At 56.0% G+C, this 22872-nt stretch overlaps 1 protein-coding gene across 7 annotated transcripts in view; it reads left to right on the forward strand.

Annotated features, from left to right (window-relative positions):
- The window catches only part of ACTN4 (actinin alpha 4), a 70533-nt gene that overhangs the window by 33462 nt on the left and 14199 nt on the right, over nt 1-22872 (forward strand). For 4 of the 7 annotated variants that reach the window (XR_013992166.1, XM_081031978.1, XM_081031976.1 and 1 more), the window contains exons 2-9: nt 9143-9257; nt 9489-9608; nt 12773-12859; nt 13929-14016; nt 15772-15850; nt 16976-17057; nt 17841-17926; nt 22226-22318. Coding sequence is in view for 6 of the 7 variants with exons in the window: in XM_081031978.1 (XP_080888104.1) it covers nt 9143-9257; nt 9489-9608; nt 12773-12859; nt 13929-14016; nt 15772-15850; nt 16976-17057; nt 17841-17926; nt 22226-22318 (750 nt within the window). In the remaining variant the exon portion in view is untranslated. Of the gene's footprint in view, nt 1-9142; nt 9258-9488; nt 9609-12772; nt 12860-13928; nt 14017-15771; nt 15851-16975; nt 17058-17840; nt 17927-18931; nt 19018-22225; nt 22319-22872 lie in introns of all 7 variants that reach the window. The other 3 variants (XM_081031979.1, XM_081031977.1, XM_081031981.1) reach the window with 1 other exon arrangement.

The raw sequence follows: 22872 nt of genomic DNA on the forward strand, positions 1-22872 counted from the left end.
GTGGAAATGGAGGGTGACTGCTAACAGTTTTGGGGTGATGAAAGTGGTCTGGAGCTCGATAGTGCTGACAGTTGTACAACCTCATGAATATACTAACATGTACTGACTTTTATACTTTAAAGGGGTGAATTTTATGGTATGTGAATTAAACTCTAAAGTAATATTGATTCTCCAAACTGTACACATGACCAAAAGGAGTACATGCGCACTTGTGATCCAGCAACTCTGTCTCCATGTTGTATTAGTTGTCCATTGCTGCGTAACAAATTGCCTGGAAGCTTAGGGGCTTAAAACAGTAATTATTCATTATCTCGAAAAAGAGAAAACCAGAAAAGCTCCTGGGTAATTCTAACGTTCAGCCAGGGTTGAGAATCGCTGGATTGGAAGGCTCTCTGGAAGCAAGAAGAACCAGGTCTGATCGTGATATTCCTTTACTTATTTCGTAGTCAGGTGGCCAGGCTGAGGGAGGGGAGGCTTGGGGAAAGATTGCTTTGTGTCAGCCACCAGGCTGCAGCCAGCAAGTTGTGGAATCCTAAAGAGGGGTCTGGCTTCACCAACTGCTGTGCTGATAGCGACGATGGCACCTTCCGGAACAGGAATGAGATAGCAATGAAGAGAATGTCTACTGATCACTCACTCTCTGCCAGGCTTTGTGTGCAGTGTTTCCTCCATATTGTCCTGTTGAATGCTCACATGGTATCTGTTATCCTCATTTTACAAAGGAGGAAACTGAAGCTCACAGAGGTGAAGTTTGTTTTCTGAGGCCACACAGTGAGTGGCGCAGCGAGGATTTGAACCCACGTTTGCTAAGATTCAAGAGCCCTTGCTCTAGAGCACTGTGTCACGGTCTTCTCTCCTCGGCCTGCCTTCTTCCAGCCCACCAACTGCTACCCACCAGCTAGGCTCAGCCCTTGAACCATGGTCTCTGCAAGGCCAGGGGCTTCGGGTGCCTGAGCGCATGGGGCTGCTGAGGGCTCCTCTTCCATTGGACTGGCAAGTCGAGGGCAGTGTCTTCCCTGGCTTGTTTATGGAATAGCTCCAGCTCCAGGACTATTTATGTGAACTCTGGAAAGCAAGTTTTATCCCTAAGTAGGGACCCTCACCAGTACAAAATGGGATTAGAACCTATGCAGTCATAAATGACTGGACATGAGAAGCCCCAACACTTCCATTCATTCTAGGATTTACTGAGCACCTACTGTGTGCAGCAAACAGGACCCCACTCTCATAAAGCTTATGTTGCACTTGGGAGGGAGACTGGTTATGGACAAAGAACATCATTTCTGATAGTGATAAGTACAGTGAATAAGACAAAACAGAGTAAAGTGATTGCATGGAGGAGACAGTAAGGCCAGGGGAAACCTCCTGGCGTGATGACATCTGAGGGAAGTCCTGAGTGATGAGAAAGAACCAGCCCTGTAAGGAGCTAGAAGGAAGTATTAGACCAGTGTTTCTCCGGAGGAAGGGACTGCACTCCAAATCAGTCCACTGTGGCAACGACATGCACACTTTCTGGTGCCTCGCAGGGGATTGGCTGAGGCGGGAACATTGGCTACAGGGGGCAGGAGGGGTCGGGGGGCGGGGGGGGAAGGGTGGTTTCTGGATGGACACGCAGGACCTTTGGAATGCTCACTGCTCCACTCCTCGGTATTTATACCTCTCCTTCAACTGGAAAGTCAGAGATTTGTCATGTAGGCTGAGAAAACTCCGAATAAGGCAACGCCAAGCCGGGACATAAGAAGCATTCCATATTCCCTGTAATTGCTTTCAAATTAGCTTATGTCGTCATGGGGCAGGCACACACAGCATGCCCTGCTCTGCCCCTGGCTGGATATGGAGTTGGGTCCTGGATGGGCAGCCTGTTGTGTCCCCACATCACAATACTACCCGCCCTGCTCATCCATGTTGGTGGGGCTAGCTGAGTCCTACGCTGCACGTGCCTAAATTGTGGACATGTCATCATGACCAGTTCATTTTCTGTCTCTCAACCTGGTCCCAGCCTTTTATCTCCTTTGGATCTGGAAAAGGTAATGAATGGATCTTCAAAAACCTGGTCCCATACACCACTCAGAACCATTCCATAGGCTCTGTGGGCTCCCTGGACGGAGTGATGCAGGTGTAGCCAGTGCAATCGCCTTTTTGTTTGGGCCGCCAGTAACCCAGATTCCAGAAGAAGGCTTAGCCGTCGGGCCCTGAAAGCTCCTTTATAGCTAGTGAAGCCCAGGGCCAGGGGAGCCGTCTCTGCTTTCAGGAGCTGAAAAGGTGCTCCGCTGGGGCCAGGCTTTGCCTGAGGCCTGGCAGTAACCTGGCAGATGGGTGATAAGAAAGGTGGATGTCTACCCAAAGAATAAATAGTTCTCCATGCCCTGTGTCCAAGCCCCGGACACCCTTCCCGAGGACGTGTGGAAGCCGGAACCGTGGGCAGCGTCAGAGGCCACAGCAGGCAAGGTGGGCGTTCAGGAGGTGGGATGGCGCCCTCCCCCTCAACGCAGTTGGTGCCCCAGCGGAGCAGCAGACCCAACACGTATTGCGGAGATGAGGTTTGAAAATTCCCAGCACCCTAGGGAGCCCTGTCATGCCTCCATGTTTCCTAAGGGTTTACTGCGGCCAATTCCATCCAACCTGGGCCTAGGGAAGAGACACGCAGCTAGCTGGTTCTGGGTCAGATCTTGGCCTGTGACCTGCTAAGGAGGTTTGTGGTGTACAGAGCAGAAGGCGGGGGATGCACTAGGAGGCCGTGAACAGGTTTTCCTAAACTCTTGTCAAGCACGGAGCCGCCGGAATGCACCTGTGAGTCTGTTGTGCAGCCTCTGACCCTGCTCCAGGGGCTCTCCTTAGCGAACAGTCAAAGCCAAAGCCAGCACGCTCGCCCGCCCCGGCCTAGGGACTGGCCCGAGGGGGTGGGGGCGGTTTCTAGGCCCAAACTGACTTTGCAAGAGACTGCCTTTATTCTGGGCAGAGTGGAATTCCTTGGACATTTCCCTGCACACCACCCCCGGGGGTACTAAGAACCTGTTTTGCAGCAGGAAGTTGTTAGGAAGAAAAGGAAAGCTTTTCGGTCAGCCGCATCCTACTGGGATCCTTTTTGCATTTGCCATCCCTCTGCCCACTGGACCGCCAGCCATTCTGTTGCCCGTATCTTTCAAATGTTTGTTTCTTATTCAGTGACCAGAGTAGAGGGGGTTTACCTCTTTGGTTTGGGGGAGGGAGTCATCGATGAATGGCTCATTAAAGCCCATTGCTGCCACATTCCTGGCTCCTTAGGTCACCTCCCGAACAATGTCCATCATTCATTCACCCGGCCACCCCACATCCTGGCTGTTGGGAGGGGTCCCTGTGACACAGGAAGGACTTTATGGCCAGGGATGCCAGCCGCCTCTCCCTCCCCCACGTATAGAGTGACAAAGCAGAAACGGCTCTGCAGCCCCTCGGAAGCTTGCTTTCTCTGGTGCCGTCCCTGCGGGGCCTGGGCCTCTGCACAGGGAGTGGTGACCATGGATCCCAAACACACCAACAAGCTCCTCTTTCTCTCTCCTCCCACCCTCCCATTCGCCCCACTCACCCTGTGCTATTTTAGCAACAAGAAAGGAATCTCTAACAGGCTGCCAGTGTGCAGAGGCAAGTTTGGGAGGCGCTTTGTGGTTTTGTTCACGTGTGTTCTCAAAGACAGACGAGTCCACATCCTTCCTCCCTAGATAGGTCAAGGGCTGGGTGTGAGCTCCCTCCCCAGGATGACAGGGACAGGCTGGGCGCAGCGGCGTCACCATTGGCATCATGCCTGCCTCCCATATGGCACAGGCCACCCTTTAAGAAGCAGGCGAGCATTTGGAGGCACAGCTCTGCCTACCTGCCTGGCTCTGTGAGCTCGCTCGCCTCCAGCTCAGGGACAGATGGGGCCGGAGCCCTTGTTGACCTGGTTCTGCTGGCTGTGCTTTGCCAGGCTGCTACCTGGCATTCCTCTCAGATGTTGTGGCATGAGTACCTGCCCCATGTTTGTGCTGATCACCTGTGTGCCCTTAAGACACATCACTTCTCCCTGCCTCAGTTTTCTTGGCTGTAAAATGGAGATGATGATATGTCACATGATGAGGGGTTGGAGGTTTTAGAGTTACTGTGTGTAAACAGTAAGAACTAGCAATTAGCAGCTGTTGTATAATTACCTTTAGCATGCCCGCTCCCCTCGTCAGAATGTCAATTCTGTGTCTGTTTTGCTTCCTCCCGTGCTGGACCTAATGCGGTTCCATGTCGGGATTTGTCGGCCAGGTGAATGCATTGAGTGCCTCTTAGGTGAGGCCCTGGGGACGGCAGCCGCTCAGTCAGTCCTGGCCCTGGAAAATGACCCTTGATAAGAAAACCCAGGTGCACTCAATGCTTTTGCTTTTCCCTCCTCCCACAGAGGCCAGTAGCTCTGGGCCCTCCCAAATGAAATCGAAACCTTGAGCTGGCATTTCTCGGTCACGATCGTCAGCGTCTCCACCATCACTCCTCTGCCTTCTTCCTCCTGCCAACTTTCTCTCGGGGCTGTTCAGCCTCTTTCTTGGTCATCCCACACTGACCCTTGTCCCCTTCGGTTCAATCCTCATGCAGCAGCAGCCAGCGTGACCTTTTGAAGGCCCCATGAGGCTGGCCCTGCCTGCTTCCCGGCACATTTTACTCCCCCCTCCCTTTCCTCTCTCCAACGTGCTCTTTGCACACGCTGTTGCCCATATCTGGAAAGCCTCCCTTATTTTTGTATTGTTAACGCTTTCTCAGTCAGATCAGAGTTGGAGAATCACCTCCTGAGGGAAGCCTCCCCGTGTCTGCCCTACCACTAGCTCAGGAGCTGTCGGAAGCCTCTCTCTAGCTCCTCGTCTGGGGGTGTGAGGGAGGAGGACAGGTGCAGCACAATACCTCAGAGCGTGGCCTCTGAGCTCACTTCCTGGCTTTAAATCCAGCTCTGGGACTCTGCCAGGTGTGTGACTACCTGTGAGTAAGCCACGCCACTTCTCAGACCCTTGGTTTCCTCATCTATAAAATGGAGCAATAATAGCACGTACCTTAGAAGAGAGTTCTGAGGATGAGAGAAGTTGATACATGACAAAGTGCCTAGAACAGTGCCCGATGCCTACTTCGCTATGTAGAAGCGTCTGCTGCAGTTGTTACTATTACCACTCTTCCCTCTGTAGTTGAGTCCTTTGCTTAAGGGGCTCCTCGCCCTCATCAGACTGGGCGCTCCATAGCATGCAGCCTGTGCCTGCTTGGGCTCAGTTATGTACTCGGCACAGGGCCTGGCCCTGGGTTCACAAGCTTGTCGAGGAAATGGCTATGTACCCCGGGTGGCCTGGGGCAGTGGGAGCAAGTGGGACTTGTTGGCAGTCAGACTGACAATTTTGCATGGGGGGGGTGCATTGGGTGCATGAGGCCTCCGTCTGCAGAAACCACCCCTCCGCACTACCCGCCCCACATCTTAGTCTAAACGCGGTAGGGAGAGGAAGTGGATAAGCAGAATGTCATTTTTGTAACCAACTAGAAAAAGCTATGAATTTTTAATGTCCCATTCAAATTCCGGCACCTACTCACCAGTCACGCTGCATGGAGGAGTGGCCATCCATGGTTGACTTGTTCTCTGAGGATGGCCTCACGAGGTCACGCTCTCCTTGCCCAGAGCTCAGGGTTCCTTGAGTCTCCAGTGTCAGTGGACGCCCCTCGTCTTCCAGGAGGAGAAAACGAGGCCAAGCAGGGCATGGAGTGAAGGTGTGGGGTTGTCGGTGGAGTCCCCCTTTTGTGTCTGTCAGGCTCAGGAGGAAGTTGTCACCACGTGGGCCAGGCGGGTGGATATTCTCCCCAGGTACCTGCTCTGTGTTCTGCTTGGGACTCCGCCTGCTTCCAGGCAGGGAGGCAGAAGTACGTGACCGAGTTACCACTTAATTAAAAACAGACCTTTCCTTGACATGTGTGTAATGCTGAGTATTTCATCTATGCCTGGGCACAGTCCTAAGTGGTTTACTCGCGTTATTTTGTTTAATCTTCATTTAAGGGAAGAGATTATTGTCTTTATTTCCTCACCAAGGAAGCGGAGGCTCATTGCTTGCCCAAGGTTTCCCCGCCGGCAGGTGGCCTCAGTGGCAGAGGCAAGATTGGAACCCAGGTCTGTGGGAGCCCCAAGCCAGAGCTCGTGTTTACTGCCCAGACAAGATGAGCAAAGGTGCAGCGATGCGACTGGTGGGTAGTGCAGTGACCTCCTCTTGTGAGGCTGGATGGCCCGAACCCAGTGAGGCCAGGTTTGTTCAAAGCCTCCACAGGTCGGAGTAGGCACCATGTTGAGAGCGGCTCCTGCAATCTTGGTTCCCTTCCCAACCATGAGGTGGGGGAAGGGTCTTTGCAGAGGGGGAAGCAGTGGTGAGCGTGTGCGCACACAGTTCACCTGGCACGTAGGCCGGCACGGTGTCAGAGGCTTTAAAGCATCCCCCCACCACCCAGTTAATCCTTACCGCAACTACAGGACATAGCGTCTGAGAAGTTTTCCCTGCAGAGAAGGAAACTGAGGTGTACGTAGGTGAGGTCACGTGGTTGGGAACTAAACAAGCAAGCTGAGGAGCCGGCCTTCAGACCCAGGCCTCTGCCCCTTCGGAGCACGCAGGCACAGCCCAGGCAGACTGAGGTGGTCGCCCTGCCTGCAGACCAGGTGCCTGGGCCTCGGCCCAGCAGCTGCGGGGACGTGCCCTCCACGACTTTACCTCTTGCATCCTCAGCCGTGGGGTGTGATTGGCCACTTTGCTGCCCGGTGGCATATTTGGGGCACATGCAAGAGCAGAAGCCCAGCATTCCCTGCTGCTTCCTGCCCCAGCCTGGCCTGCTGCTGCCCTCGCTTTGCAGGGCTGCCGAGCTGCACACCTGCTCACTGCCCAGCACCGAAGCCGCCGGTGCTTTGGGCATTTAAAGGCCTGTGGGATGGGAGGTAATCCCTAACCCTCTGACAGTGTGCACATATGCACGGGGCCTCCAGTGAGAGCCAAAGCCACTGGAGAAGGTCCCCCCGATGCTGAGTGTGCCGGCGTGGGCCAGCAGGGCACAGAGAAAGCTCTCTGTGGAGGAGGCGGTGGGATTTCAGGAGAGGAGGGGATTCTGGGAGGCACGGGACATCGCGAGAACTGCCGTTTATTGGGCACTTGCTATGCGCTCTGCGGGCATTGTCTCCTTGAATCTTCACACTGGCTGTGACCTAGGTCGTATCTTCGTCACCACATTACCAATGAGAAAACACTGTAGGAAGGTTGGGTAACTTGCCCATGTGGGTGGTGTAACCAGCAGTCTAGCCCTGCTTTGCCTGAATTCAGAGTTGTACAGGGGAAGCGTGGGAAATGAGATAGGGAAGGTAAATTCTTACGTTCCTTAATGAGAACCTGCTTGGTGGCCAGAGCTCAAAGTAGCTCATGGTATGGGAGCAGAAGACAGTGCATAACTGATAAGACACCAGAGATCTGCAAAGAGGAGGCGACATCCAGGTCAGAACTGGGTTGGGGCAAGCAAGTAGTTTTGGGCGTCCTGGAGGAGTTGGCCTTTGGGCTGATTTTGAGGGAGGGGACGGTGCCGGCTAAGGCCAGGCAGGAGCAGGGCAAAGGCATCCTTAGCTGAGGGAACAGTCTCACGCAGGAAGGGGGCCTCTGTCTCCCATGCAGAGGAACTCGCCTTCGTGTTGGTGAGAAGCTGAGGGGGAAACCCCGGCCCACCAGCAGGTTGTTGTGTACCCCTCCCTCCCTCTGCTTGCCTTTGGAAGGAAACCTCATGTGGTCCCCATTGGCACAGCGTGTTAATTAGGTGGCTTCTTTGTCTGGGAAGGGCCCTGTGTTGAGTCTCTGAATGAGCAGGACGGTGGCAGTCATCAAAACACATGGTGCTTGGCCAGAGGCTCCTTGGAAGCCCCTCGCCCCCTACGTGGCCTCTGCCTGCGCCGGGCGCGGAGTGCTCTCTTGTGCTTTCCTGGCTGTCTGCCCACGTGCATGCTGGTCCCTGCAGAATAAGCAGGGTCGGCTGCCGGGCTCCTATGAGAAACAGGCGCTGGGTTTTTCCCAGACCCTGCTGCGCGAGGTGGAGTGGGCCAGTTTTCCCAGAAGGCGTCTGGGCATGTCCACCTTAACTGATGTGACGTGCTTCCCTGGCACTGATGCCTGATAACGTGCCCCAGCCAGCACGGGGCTGAGTGGTGGGTCACCACCAGGAGGCCCAGTGCTCTGTACTTGGGTGTTCCGGGTTTGGGATTTGGGCTTGTTGTCTGTGGCGCTCTCGACCTGCAAACGCCCTTTCACCTTCCAGCCTCCTCATGGCCTGTGACCCACAGAAACTTCCTCCTCAGACAGAGCTGCCTGACCCTGGCGTGGGTGCCTGCCTCCCACTTGCCTTGTAGCACCCTCTAAGATACATTGATGTTAAGATTTGGAAAGCTAGGGTGTGGCATGTTCCCCAGGGAACAGAGGGCATGTGGCCTGTAGGGAAACAAACTGGGGCGTGCTCAGGGGTAGAGGCTCTGTGTTCCCGGCCTGCAGGGGAGGTGCTCCAGGGGCTGACTGGAGGAAACCCCTGGACTTTATAGGAGCCTTTTCTCTTCTGACAGCTTTCCTGTCCCAGCTCACCCCTGCCAGCAAGGGGGAAATATTTTGCTGTTTGAGCTCCTACCTGAGGGATGGGGGGACACAGTGCCAGCTGGGACACATGGTCTAGTCTGCCCACCAGGTGGATGAAGGCTGGCTGTTGTCTGTCCAAAAGAATGTAAACTCCATGAGAGCAGGGCCCCTGCCTCTTGTTTCCACACTTGGGCCTGGCACTCAGTCAAGTTTGCGTGACTGAACGAGCAGGTGACAGGCTGTGGCACCTCTGTCTGCTACGTGTGCCGGCTCCCTCAGGGTGTCGCAGAGAGAGCACTTGCTCCAAGGGTGGCAGACTTGGGTTCTAATCCGCACTCTGCTGCTTGTCTACCAGGTGGTTATGCGGTGGGTCTGTTAACTACCCTGAGCCTCAGTTTCCTCAGATCTACCTGCCTGGGTCACTGTAAAGATCTGAGACAGTGTTTATAAAGGGTAGAGCCCAAGGCCATGGCCCAGCCCCTTTGCTAGAAGCCCCCGCAGCCATGCTGACCCTCTCGGCCCTCTCTGCACTGCCTCCCCAGACCTTCACAGCCTGGTGCAACTCCCACCTGCGGAAGGCCGGCACACAGATCGAGAACATCGACGAGGACTTCCGGGACGGCCTCAAGCTCATGCTCCTCCTGGAGGTCATTTCAGGTGAGGCTCCTCTCCAATGGCGAGCAGCCCACACGTGGGACAGGTGGCCCTGTCACAGCGGGTCCCCCGGGTGTGGCCCACCCCATCCTGTTGCTGCTAAGAAGAGTGAGGCTTTTAATGGCTGCAGTAGCCCTCTGAGCATGGGTGTGTTGGGTGGGACCAGCGTGCCGTGGCAGCTGGTTCAGAGAGCAGTGGGAACCCTAACGCTTCTCTTCTCCCCCACTTTCTCAGGGGAGCGGTTACCAAAGCCGGAGCGGGGCAAGATGAGAGTGCACAAAATCAACAATGTGAACAAAGCACTGGATTTCATCGCCAGCAAAGGAGTCAAGCTGGTCTCCATTGGGGCGGAAGGTGAGCTTGGATGGGACCGCTCAGTTCCTGACCTGCGGGCTCCGAGGTCCAACCTCGGTTTTCTGATCAAAAGTAGTGTTGGTGGCAGAGCCCTTGGGGTGCTTAGAACCCAATATATCCTGAGCTACAGTGGCTCCCTCAGTGTGACGCTGGGCCCACAAGCTCCCATTCCCCTCCACCTACAGGATAATCCAGTCCAAGACTGGGGACTCCAGGGCAGGCTTCTTCTGCAGGGAGAGAAATGACTTTGACTGGGACCCTGGATGCCCTCACTCGCCCTCCTTGGGCCTGAGAGACACCTTTCCCAAGAGCACCTTTGCCCTTAGGCTCCCCCTGGTATCTGTGGGCAGGAAGGTTTGCGGAGGAGAGAAGAGCACTCGAAGCCCAGTGGTGTCAGGGCTCTGGGGCAGGGAGTGCGAGTCCAAAGGTCGGTGACCAGACTCTGCTGGCTGCGCGGCCTGTGAGAATTTGGCCTCTTACTTCATCCCCAGGATCCTCCTGTGCCCCGCGGGGATTCCCAGACCTGGGAGCCTCTACTCCAGGCCTTCTCCCTGGAGCACCAGGCACCAAGCTCTTGTCGTGAGCTCCCAGGCACTTCTGGGGACTCGGTGAGGTCTGATGGAGCCCAGCGGTGTCCCAGTAGCCTGGGCTCAGAGTTCTGCTCATTAGTAAGAGCAGCGTTTCCTACATCCTGACATCCATGTTGTCCCAGCTTTTAGAATAACAAAGAAAACTAATTGCCGTTAATGACAGGGCTCTGAGAATTTGGCCAAGACTCTAGGCCAGAGTGCCTGTACTGAGTTCCAAGGCTCTGCCCCCACCCGGGACCTCTCTGGGAGAGGGGTGCCAAGCCTTGCATGCCACAGTCGAGGTGGTTGGTGTTTGTTTAAAAAAATCAAACCCAAAAATTCAATCAGGCCCTGAGACTTTTCTGTCCTTGCATGGATCTTTTCCTCCTGGCTGCATTCCAGCCTTCTGCTTCTCACAGCTGCATTTATTTTGCTCAAATGCTAGCCTGCAAATGCAAAAGGGGTTAGAGGAGAGACCCGTGGCAGTCATCAGTTTTCATTTGGAGAAAAACTCAGTCTAAAAATGTTCTCTGTTCTTGCCCGAATTGGTTCACTCCCAATCCCTGTGACCATCGGGCCTTGGGACAAAGCTGGAGGGCAGCCTCCTGGAGACATTCTGAAGGCTTTGGAATACCTGAGAAGCTCAGCCCCACCCTGCCCCATTTCCCTATCCCACCACATGATCTAGGCAGGTGCAGGAATGTGGCTTCCTTGTGGGGGTTATGGGGGGACAGGAGTTGGAGGCACAGCTGCAGGTCCGCGAAGCAGCTGGTGGATGTGTCATGAGAGAAGCGGTCTTCTTCCCTACAGGAACTCGCTAAGCCCTCCGTGGCCAGCTTCTCCTGTGTAACCGGCTGGGGGTGGGCTCTGTGGCCTCCTCTCCAGATTGCCCCCCTGGCTCTGGTTGTCTGGCACTTGGGAGAAGCGCAGCATAGCTTGCCTGAGTAAATCACCACCTTTGCCCCACACTGGGAAGGCTCTGACTGGTTTCCGGGTCTGGGGTTCTTAGCCCTAGGAAAGGACTGGCGGACATTCTGTCTTTCCCCTGCTTCCAGGCAGCAGGCTGTGCATATTTCCTTATCCTGAAACTAAAGCTGAAAGCTGCCCTCGCCCCATAGCTTCACTGTGGGGAGCTTGTCCTTTGTGGTTAACAGAGCCCCCCTACCCTTTCCTGTTGTGTATGTCCTTGGGGAGGGTGGGCCCCATCGTCTGGGTGACCAGTATACCTCCTTTTCAAGTCAAGCCCATCCTAGAGTTTTCTGTTCTTGAGGGTCAGTGAGCAAGGTCTCTTGAAGTGTCCCTCCATTCGCCCCCCACTCTCCTTGCATCTGGTATGCTGCGTGCGTGGGGGCAGAAGGCATTTAGAGGACTGCCAAAGGCGTGTCTGGCTGACAGACTTCTCCAGGGTGAGGCCACTTGCTCTCCTGTCACCCAGCAATAGACACACGGTGGTGCCCTGAGTGTTGCAGGAATGACTTTTCCCTGAGTTGCTGAAGCTGAAGAATGTGTGATCCAGAGCCTTCCCCCTCCCCCCAGAAGTTGAGAGAGGTTGGTTTTCGGTTTGCTAAGAAAGCACGTTCCTGTCAACTGGTCCTTGTGCCCCCGCTCTCCCCTTCCTTAAGCAACATCGTCTCTTTCTCCAGGGCCAGGGCCAGGTACTGGGGAGGCAAAAATGATCGCAGAGGCAGACAGTGAACAAGTAAACAGATACATGCTTCCAAGTGGCAGTCGGGCTGTGAGGGGAAGGGCAGTGTGCTGGGGAGAGAGGCCCGAGGACGGGCGCAGGGAGCACCGTTAGACTGGTGGTCAGAGAAGCCATTTTGGGGAGGTGACGTATAAGCAGAGGCTTCCAGGATGGGAAGGACCGGCCGTCTGAGGAAAGAGCTGAGGGACGCACTTTGTGGGTGAACTGGAGGTGTGAGGCCCTTAAAGCAGAGCTTGTCTGGCTTGTCGAAAGTGCACAACTGGAGACTGCGCTTTGGCAAGCCAGCGTCTTTGGGGAGCATGGCGCTAGGTCGCCCAGGCCAGACTCCAGGACACGGGGCTTCATTTTAGGCACGGTGCGGCTTTCAGTTGGTGAGTGACACAAATCTGATGCACCTTTTAAAGGGACCCCCATAGCTGCTGCGTGGGGGTGGATTGCAGGGGAGGGCGTAGGAGGCAGCGCGTCAAGCTCTGGAGGGGACACCAGTGGCTTGGAGAAACGTGGCAGCACTCGGGTTGGAAGGAAGTGGGCAGGTTCTCAACAAACAGTTGCAGTGTGCACCCACTGCAGGGGAGACGTGACCATCACGGTGCGATGGAGGTATCAGCAGAGGGTTGGGAACAAGCCTCCCGGCCGAGCTGGGGTAAAACAACGACTTGGCCGGGTGGGCAGAGGCCTGTGTGGCCGAGGACACACGTGTGCAGAGGCTTTGGGGACAGTGCTTCCCGGAGTGTTCAAGGACGTCTCCCAGTGCGGGTGGTGGAGGACAGGCTGGGTGGCTTGTTGGGTGGTCAGAGCTAACTCTAGATGGCTCAGGAAGGTGGCCTTGGGGTGGGGGGGTCTCACTGGGTTAACAACCTTCTCACCCTTCGCCCCCGCCCGGCCTGCAGAGATCGTGGACGGCAATGCAAAGATGACCCTGGGGATGATCTGGACCATCATCCTCAGGTTCGCCATCCAGGACATCTCTGTGGAAGGTAAGAGCCCGGGGCCTGCGGACAGCAGAGCGCCGCCTCCTCCCCAGCCGCGTTCCACCCTATTGCAAGACGGTCGGTTAGGGTTTCGGGCGTTTGTCTTCGTGCTTTGAGGCTTGAGGCTCTCCCCTATTTCCTGGGCCTGGCCCTGCTCAGGAGTGGTTAGTGGAGATGCTGGCCCAGGCTACAGGTGAAGGGGGTCCCCCTCACAGCTGGCCAGCTGTGGTTTCTACCCAGAACACTTAGCTTTCATGGCTTCCATCTCAATGGAGCCTCACATCACCGTCAAGAGGGCATGAGTGGCCCCATGTTAGCCAAGGAGCCTGAGTCGCAGAGCACACTAGTGACAGAGTTGGGCTCAGTCTGGTTCCCCTGAGCGTCAGCACCTGCGTGTTTCCAGTTAGCACCCCACCCTTTGCTTCCATGGTCCCAGGGTCAGTCCAAGCCACCCAGGAACAAGCTGCATCATTTCCCTGCAAGCACCTGTGTGCAGCACAGGATGAGAAAAGCCACTTGGACCGGCATGTGGAGGGGGCTTCTGGCGACAGGCCACAGCGGTGACCAGGACCCATGTGTTCCTGCCCTTATAGCACTCCCAGTCTGTTAAAGACAGTAGAGCCTAGGCCCCTCCCACTGCGCTTCCCTGAAGCCCTTGCGGGATCTGGGAGAGGCTGAGTGGGCGGGGCCAGGTGCTCACGGCCTTGCTGGCGCTTCTTTCTGTTCAGAAGAGGCTGGGGCCTGTGTGACATAGTGTTCTGGCAGTTAAAGGCACAGGCTTTGTGGTCAGAAACATGGCACAGGTTCAGACCCTGACACTGTCCTGTCACTGCCACTTCCTGGGGTGACCCCAGCAAGTGGCTTCTTGGAGCCGAGCATTTAGATGGGCGGTTAGGATCAGTAGAGATCTGTCCGTGTCTGGAATGGGAGGGGCCGTTACTACTGTCACTGCTGCTGCTGTTGTGTCTGGTGGCCTCTCCACTGGGTTCTGCTGGAACCAAAAGTACGATCCCACTGGGTTGAGTTCTGAGGATTTTGTGTGAGCCAGTGCTCACTGTCCTCGTGTGTTTTGCAGAGACCTCTGCCAAGGAAGGGCTCCTTCTCTGGTGCCAGAGGAAGACGGCCCCGTACAAGAACGTCAACGTGCAGAACTTCCACATCAGGTGAGAGCTGGCCAGAGCCCCTCAGCCCGACTCATTCCCTTGTCTCTTCCCGGGACCTGAAGCACTGTCCCCCCACCTGTCCTCTTGTCCTCTGCTTTTGTCACAGTCTGTGAGATGCCGGCCCTCAAGGAATCCCTCTCCCTGCCACTGGTCCCTGGTTGCCTATCGTAAGGTCCCTGCGTCCTCTGAGGAGGAGGTAGCCGCAGCTGCCTCCCCATCCTGGGCTGGAGGCCGTGAGGCCTGGCAGCCGTGAGGCCTGGCTGTCTGGCAGGCTTTATAGAATCTTCTTCCTCCCCAAGCAGGGTGACCCTCAGAAGCAACAACAAAGCTCTTCCTTTGTTTTGGCCTCTCAAGAGGGACCTGTCCTTAGAGTTGCTAGTGAATTGAGTGTTGGGGAAAATATACTCTGTCCCCCGTGAGGAACAGGGCTCATCCCTGCTGTGAGCCTGCTCTCCCTCGGGTGAGAGAGGAAAGTGAGACGTGTCCACTGTCACTGGAACACACACAAGCACAGTCAGCGCCACACGAGGTCCAGTGTCGCAGGAGGCAGTGTGGCTTGGTTAGGAGCAAGGCTTTGGGGGTGGTCCTGAGGTCAGATCCCACTTGGCCTTGTGACTTCACCACTCTGAGCCTCTGGTGTCCTCCCGGGATGGATGGACTAGAGATGGGCACACATAAGAATGAAGAATGCAGCCTCATGGGATCCGCAGAGGTCCGTCTGTGTCCCTGGGCTCTCCAGGGCTCGGGCACTGGACGCTGTGGACTTTTCCATTGTGCTGTGCTGCTAATAGCACATAGTGCCTCCCTCGAGTTCCTGCCACCGACTGCCTGGTCCTCTCTGCACTGCTTGTTCATTTATTTAGTCAGCCAATAAATATCTGTGCGGTGCCTGCTACGTGCCGAGAATGGGGATACAGCAGCACCAAAATGAGTCCCTACCCCCTTGGAAAGTTACATCACAGCAGAGGGAACCAGTGGTTGACAAAGGTGCAGATAAACCAACAACATAATTTTACACAGTGAGAAGTGCTATACAAGGACCACCAAATAGGGTGAGGCGATAGAAAGGAACCTGAAGAGTACCTTGGTCAGGGGTGGCCTTCCTGAGGAGGTGACGTTGAGTTTGACTCCGAAAGAACAAGCCCGTGGAGGATCTCAGAGAGGAGAATGTGACCAGCCTCGCTTATGACCAGCTGTCACTGCTCTGAACAAAGACCCTCATGCCAGGCCACATCCTGGCATTCATCCAGCCTATGGGGCAGGTCAGCGAGGATGCGGAGGTCACATAGCACAGGCATCGGCTTCCCGTGCTGGGCCATCTCCCCTCGGGGGCCTGTCCATTCAGTGGAGCCTTGCGCGCATAGTGCTGCATGGGTCACGGCGCTCCCAGCACCAAGCAGTCATAAAGGATTGTCATATGTCAGGCACTGGTCTAAGTGTTTGCCTGTTTACTTATTTAATCCTCACAACAACCCTTGAAGCGGGTACCGTTATTATCCCTAATTTGCAGACATGGAAACAGAGGTAGCAGGTGATAGGACTTGCCCACAGTCACACTAACAGGAAGTGGAGGAGCCAGGATTTGACCAGACGGCTCAGCTCCAGCAGTCGTCCTCAGCCACCTGCAGTGCCTGGCTCACACACTGAGCGACCTCATTCAACAGGAATCAATCATTGCTGTGGGTGCCCAGGGCCTTTCCGCACGCACATTACGGCGAGTGGGCCCCCTCATGACCTTTGCCTTTCCTCCCCCAGCTGGAAGGACGGTCTTGCCTTCAATGCCCTGATCCACCGACACAGACCCGAGCTGATTGAGTATGACAAGCTGAGAAAGGTATGCATCTCACATCTCCCACAACGGCCCGCAGACACCCTGAGTCTGACCCCAACTCTGGATCACGTCTCCCAAGTTCATCTATCCCTGGCTTCCAAAGCTGGATTCTGTGGTCAGATGGTTCAGTTCTCGCCTCCCTTGCTCCCCTCGGACACTGTCCTCTTCTCCTTCCATGAGCATTGCAACTGCCGGGGGTTATTTTAGGGCCTGGCCAGCCATGCCTTCTAGCTCTCCTTCCTTAACTTCTCAATTCTGGAAGCATTCCCCCTCTGCCCATGGGGAAGAGGAGTAAGGAATTCCAAACCATCTCTGCTAGCAGGCATTTCCTAGGCAGGGCTGTGTACAAAGCTTGAAACCCTATAAGACACAGGCCCTGCCCTCTTGGAGCTCCCAGCCTTGTGGGGAAGGCAGGACACTGTGTCAGAGCAAACCAGCTGCACGAGGCCACGCATAGGTGGTCAGGCTGAATGCGGTGGAGAGCGGATAGGGCAGAGGAAGCATAGTTCACCTGGGTTGGCACGATTAGAAGGGCCTCTGCAGGAGGAGGCAGCCTAGAGCCAGAGAGAGGGCATTCCAGGTGGGGGAGGCAGGGCCTCACTGAGCCTGTTCAAGCCACTGAGGAATGGAATTGGGCTCTCACTGGCAAGCGGTGAGGGCATGTGGGGAGGGTCACTGTGCAGTGGGCTTGAACCCCATCAGCGGTGGGAGACGGCATGAAGGAGCGGTTCAGGCAGCTTGGAACGTGGAGATTCGTTCTGCTCTCCACCCCCAGTGCTGTCTCAGGTCTGGATCACACTTCCCGGGTTTCAGGACAGGGGCTTAATCTGGGGTCTGTGGATGGTTGGAAATTGTAAGGCAAGAGCACACTTGCATTTTTGCTGGAGAAAAGTCCCTATTTTGCCCCACCGTGATTTCCAGAGGCTCTTTTGGGTTGGAATTGACTTGATCCAGGTATCCCTCCTGTCCCCAGCAGCACAGGTGGCTAAGAACTGCCTAAAGGGCCCTTTCTAGTCCTGCCCCTCCCCCAGATCTCTCCCTTCCAGGCCAGACCTGCTTCTCATTTGCTTCTGCATCTTGCCCCTGACAGAGTTCTTCTTTCTTCTTCCCTCACCTCCCTCCCCCCAGGACGACCCGGTCACCAACCTGAACAATGCTTTTGAAGTGGCCGAGAAATACCTAGACATCCCCAAGATGTTGGATGCAGAGGGTAAGTACATCCCTCTTTTCAGTCAGCACCTTGTTTCTGGGGATGACTTACGGTAACTTCAGAAAGCTGGCAGCGCCAGCTAGAATGGCCGAAGGAATCTGGGTGAAGCGGGGACACATGGGTTCAGTGTGTTGCCATGGGAGCCAGAGCAGGAGCAGTGTGCGCAGGCCGGACACGCTCGGGTGGAACAGGGTGAAGAGCGGGAGGGGTGCTGGAGGAGGGTCCACTCTGGGGGCTGCCACTGGGGCCAGGGCTCAGGCACCCAGCAGAGCCCTGCCTGACCCAATCCCATCCCTCCCTTTGGGGGGCAAGTGAGGTGGCCAGGGAGGTGGCCAAGGGTGTGACACCTGTGAATAAGCCAGGCCTCTACCTGCCCTGCCTGCCGCAGGCTCGGAGTCTGGAGCCACCAAAGTGAAGTGTTTTGTTTTTTCCTTTTCCGGCTTTGCTCCACTTCCCGGCTGTGCACCACCCCCAGCCAGGACCCATGCCTCTGGCCTCTGGCGGCCCTTGGGATTGACTGTCCAGCAGCCCCTTGAGGCTTTTCTCAGAGAGGAAGTGGCCTCATTTTAATTCAGTTCCCACAGCCTTGGCCTTTCTAGAGAAGATGGGGGTGGAGGGGCTGAGGGTGTGGCCAAGCCCACCAGAATCACCAGAGGTCACTGAATCAGCTCTAAGGGTCCTTCTCCCAGGGTGGCTTTGACCTTGGGAGCCTTTGGATCCCGGTGAGTGACCCCCCTCCCCCGCCCCTACTTGGGCAGTTTAACCCTTGTTGTTCACTTGCAGACATCGTGAACACGGCCCGGCCCGACGAGAAGGCCATAATGACCTATGTGTCCAGCTTCTACCATGCCTTTTCGGGAGCGCAGAAGGTACCGGGCAGGGCCAGGCAGGCCCACCTCGCCGCCACTGCCCAATGCCGCTGCTGCCTCTCGCCTCCCGTGCTCACCTCATTTCTCTTGCAGACGGCAGTGGCCTCTCTGACTGGAAGCCACCCCCCCACTCTGACTCCGTGGCATTGCTGCTCCTTTAGTCTTTGCTCACACTGCCTATTGAGTGCCTGATCTGTGCCAGGCTCCATTCTGGGCACTGAGGATACAGTCGTGACTGAGTCAGGCGGGGTCTCTGCTCCCAGGGAGCTTACATTCTAGTGGGTGAGGCAGACAACAGGCACGTCCTCGGATCAAGTCCTGGTGTGTGGTTAGGCACCTTAGAGAACGGTACAGGCCAGTGGGATGGAGATGCCTGAGCGCTGCTTTAGCTGGGGTCGTCGGGGGGGGGGGTGGTGAGCAGGCTTTGGACTGAGGAACAGGAGCTGTCACGTGGAAATCTGTAGGAAAAGGATTCCAGGCAGAGAACAGATGTGGTGCAGAGGCGCTGAGGCAGGTTTCTTTAAGGAATGGCTGGAGAGGGTAAGCAAAGAGAGGAGAGTTGGAAAATGAGGCCAGAGAAGGTGACGGAGCCACACTGTGTAAGACCATTATAGTTAGGGATCAGGAGTTGAGGTTTTATTCTAGGGCCCCAGGAGACCGTTCATGCTAAGGTGGTAGGCGGTCACTTGAGACGTGGTCTTACATTTTGAGAAAGGTCAGTTAGGGTTTGACTCCTTCAGCACCAAACAAGTCTTCCTTTCTAGAGCCAATGGCTAGGGTCATAACCCCAGGCCCAGTTAGGCGAGGCGTCCACCTATTCGGACCTCCTTTCCCCTCTTCAAAATCTCCGCAAGATGGGCCTGCAGAGCCAGAGCCGGGGTTTGGCTTCCAGTCCGGAGCAAGCGCTATTCCTCCTGCATGAGCCTAGGTCCCGGACCTGGCCACCCTCCCTGCATCTTTCACTCTCTCCTGCCTCTCTCTCTCTTTCTCTCTCTCTCTGCGCAGATATTGTAGGCACTCTGAGGCCAGATGAGAAAGCCATCATGACTTACGTGTCCTGCTTCTACCACGCTTTCTCGGGGGCTCAAAAGGTGAGCTGGGTGGGAGCCCCCCTCACTGCTGTGGCTGGAGGCTTGCCCTTGCCGTGCTCCTCATGTCCCTGCCGCCTGTCTGTCTTTGGGGTCCTGGCCAGGCTGAGGGCCGCCGTGGCATGAGGACTGACCTGGTCAGGCAGGTGTCTTGTGACCGTGGGCTTCACTGCCAGCACTGAGCTGGCGCTGGTCCAGTGCTGACACGCCACAGATGTGCTGTGAATACAGCCCACCCTGTGAGGTGGGTGGGGGTGTCCCAGCTGCTCAGGGCACTTGAGTCCCAGCATCACCTTAGATGGCAGAGCTGCAGTTTGGACGTGTGCTCCTAACCACTCAGCTGTCCCCTCCCCTCATTGAGCCACACGGGTCACCCGCCTGCTGCACTGCCTGTGCCTTTTCACCAGGGGCACTGGTTTTTCTACCCGTCTGCAGCTCCTTCCCCTCCCAAACAGCCCAGGAAAGGCTAAGCCAGAGCAGCTTCGGGGCATCTCTGAGCCTGCTCCTGGTGACCCAGCTCTCCGGGTCACTGTCCCCAACAGCCCCTCTGGCACAGGCAGAGTGGTCAGAGGTGTGTTCCCACTGGCAGTTCTCCCTGAGCCTGGCTGACCTCCTGGTGCCCGTCAGGGGCGCTCTACATCCATGGCAGTACACCCAGCTGCCCCTGAGGCATGAGGCCCCCCAGAGGCCTGGCACCGCTATCCCCTCCATTTGCCTCCTCGTTTCTGGTCTTGGGCAGCAGTGCACTCCTAGTGACTTAAGTTTATGTCACCAGTTAGCAAGTCGGCAAGGAAGAGGAGAAGAAAGTAGCTCTCGTTTGTTGAGCACTTAGGACATGCTGGGCACTGTGCCAGGACTCCACATGCACTTAGAGAGTCCTTTAAACGCCCCTGTATGGGGGGGGGTACCATTGTCCCCATTTAAACGAGGAGGAAATTGAAGTTCGGAGTGGTGGGGAGCCATCCCTGAAGTCACAGGACAGGGACTGTGTGCGCTACCTCCTGTGGACCACCGTCAGAGCCTCGGGTCCAGCAGGTGGTCAGTCTGCACTGCCCTGGCTCTGCCACCTCTTAGTAGTGTGACTTTGGATAAGTCACTTCAGTTCAGTGTCCCCATCTGTAAAGTACCTGTCTCACAGGATTACTCTGAGGATGAAATGCGCTCACGCGGGTGATGGCCTTAGGACCATGCCTGGCCCTGTCAGTGCTCCCTACATGGTCAGGTAGCTGGAGCAGCCGTGCCCCTGCCCGCCCTGATTCTTCCCAGCCCCATGCTGGAGCTGTGTTGCATAGCCTCCCGCCACCTACCCAGCATGCAGTTGGAGCTCACAGGCAGGGAGAGTGGGTGGGGGTGGGCAGTGATGGACGATTTCTCACCACAAACCTTGACTAACAGCACGTGTGCCATTGGACTTCCCCACTCCCCCTCCCCCCACCCTCAGTGGGCCCCAGGCCAGCCTCCCGCCCCCCACCACCACCACCACATTGCCCTCACAAGAGTGCTTTCTCTTCCGCCCCAACCAGGCTTCTGTGTTTAGAGCTGGGCTCCATGTGGTGGGGGTCTGGAGGCTTGGAGGCCTGGAGGGGTTTGTGGGAGTAGACACTGGCAGGAAGGCCCAGGTGAGAGCATTTGCAGGTTTTGCAGTGGGGCCCCACTTGTCAGGGAGAAAATAAAGGCCAGGCCCTTGGGTGCTGCCATTCAGTAAGGGCAGTGCAGGATCCAGGCTTCTTTCTCCAGCCCGAGTCTGCTTCTCAGGCCAGCCTTGGATGCTTTTGTTGTCACTCCTGTCTCCCCCCACCCCCGAGACTCAAGCCCATCTATTAAAAGAACACTCTCTGGGGTTTGTTTAATTTTATAAATACAAGGCAAACCCCAGGCCTGGTACAAGTATGTCCAAACCCTCCTGATTATTTATTTCTAGTCTTTAAAGCATTTGTTCCTTGTTCACTCATTCATTCATCAACCCCAAGTACCTAAAACACACCGAGCGTTTAGTTGGGTGCCAGGAACTCAGCAATGAAACAAAACACCAGCAGTTGCCACCTTCGTGGGTCTGCACAGCAGAGTGGGTTTAAGCTTGGGGTACCATTGTCTCTTCCAAGTTAGAGGTCAGGGACTAACCTCCACAGCTCCCCTGTAAGCTGCAACCTTGGCTCTGCTTCCTGCGCTCCCTTGGGGCTAGGTGTTCACTGGCTGAGGCCCTGGGGCCGATGGCGTGTCTGGCAGCATGACGGTGTATGTGTGTGTGTGTATGTGTGTGTTCACACCAACCTCAGCTGGTCCCCCACTCACCTCCCCGCCTGCCTATCCCAGAAGCAGCATGTGGATGGCAGAGGCAGGACATCAGTGCCTGCATCTAGTTGGGTCTGGAGCCATCCCCAAGCCTCTCTTTTCCTTCCCCGCCACTCTGTAGACCCTCCTCACTATTTCTGTTCCTGTTCTGTTGCCGTTTCAACTCTTCCTCTTGGACCCTTTCTGTGCTTCCTGAAAGGTACCTGGTCTCTCTTGTCCCTGTGTGGCACCCCTCACCCTCCTCTCCACACCTTGTATCCCCCCCAGCAGGACAAGGCAGGACATTGGCCTGTAGTTCTGGGCAGAGACGAGTCACTGTCTCCACCGTGCCCTGCTCTTTGAAGCCCTGGCTCCCTTCTGCCCTGTGGATTGTGACTTCTGCCCCATGAGCCATCAACCCCCACCACCAAGGGGAAGATTAGGAAAGCGCCTAGCGTGCTCTGCCTGTATACTGAGCACCAGGCTTCTTAGGGGGCACCAGCATCCGCACCCTCTGCCCTCTCTACAGCTCGATGGTGCTCACCCTCCCTGCAGCCTGCCTTCCCGCCCACAGGGGAGACTCCATCCAGGGCTTGTCCCAGTGGAAGACCCCACCCAGCCTCATTCAGCCCTCCTCTTTGTGGGCCACTAGAGAGCCTGTTAATCCATCCCCCCCACTGTGGGAGGGCTCCGCAGCACCTCCAGGGTCCAGGCCAAGAGAGCTGAGGGCCTGAGCAGTGAGCTGTGGGAACTCGGGCAAGGGCTGTTAGGACTAAGGCAGTCAGGGGGCCGTCTCGCTGGAGCTACACCTCCTCTTTTTCCTGCCTTGGGGAGTTCTGTATGGGCCATGGATGAGCCAGCTTTCAAGGGACATGCTTGTCAGGAGGGAGGGTCACCAGCCCCCAGGCAGCCCTGACTGTATGTGCTTCCTCCGCCCCAGGCTGAGACTGCAGCCAACCGGATCTGCAAGGTGCTAGCTGTCAATCAGGAGAATGAACACCTGATGGAAGATTATGAGAGGCTGGCCAGTGACGTAAGTGTGCCACTCACCTCCACCCGCAGTGAGCTGAAAGATCGGGTCACCTTTGTTACCCTTGGCCAGAGGTCATGTGACACTCGCAAAGGGGCGAGCAGGTGTAGCAGTGAGACTTTCTAGAAAAGGTGGTCAGGTTACAGACTGTGGACTTCATCCAAGCCAGTATGTGACCTTTCAGGTTGGTTTCACAAGGCTAAGGGTCAAACTGGTGTGTTGCCCTGCTAGCTGGCTCCTGGGGTCTCGAGCTGAGGTGCCTCCACAGATACTCAAGGATGGAACTTTCTGGAAACTGTGCTGCTTTAGAATCATCTGGGGAGCTTTTTAAGAATGGCCATTCCCACGCACTCCCAATGGAGACACTGATTCAGTAGAATGGAGAAAGACCGAGGGCTGATACGAAGCCTGCTGAGACCGCAGTTTGTCATGGCAGGCCCTTGGAAAGCCCTACACCCACACAGGCTGCCCTCTCCACAGCAGCCCTGCCAGGAGGGAACTTGTACTGCCCTTTTTTCCAAGTGAGGACACTGAGGCCCAGGGAGGGTCAGGTGCAT

The sequence above is a fragment of the Rhinolophus hipposideros genome (genome assembly GCF_964194185.1).
Source record: "Rhinolophus hipposideros genome assembly, chromosome: 21".
NCBI lineage: Eukaryota > Metazoa > Chordata > Mammalia > Chiroptera > Rhinolophidae > Rhinolophus > Rhinolophus hipposideros.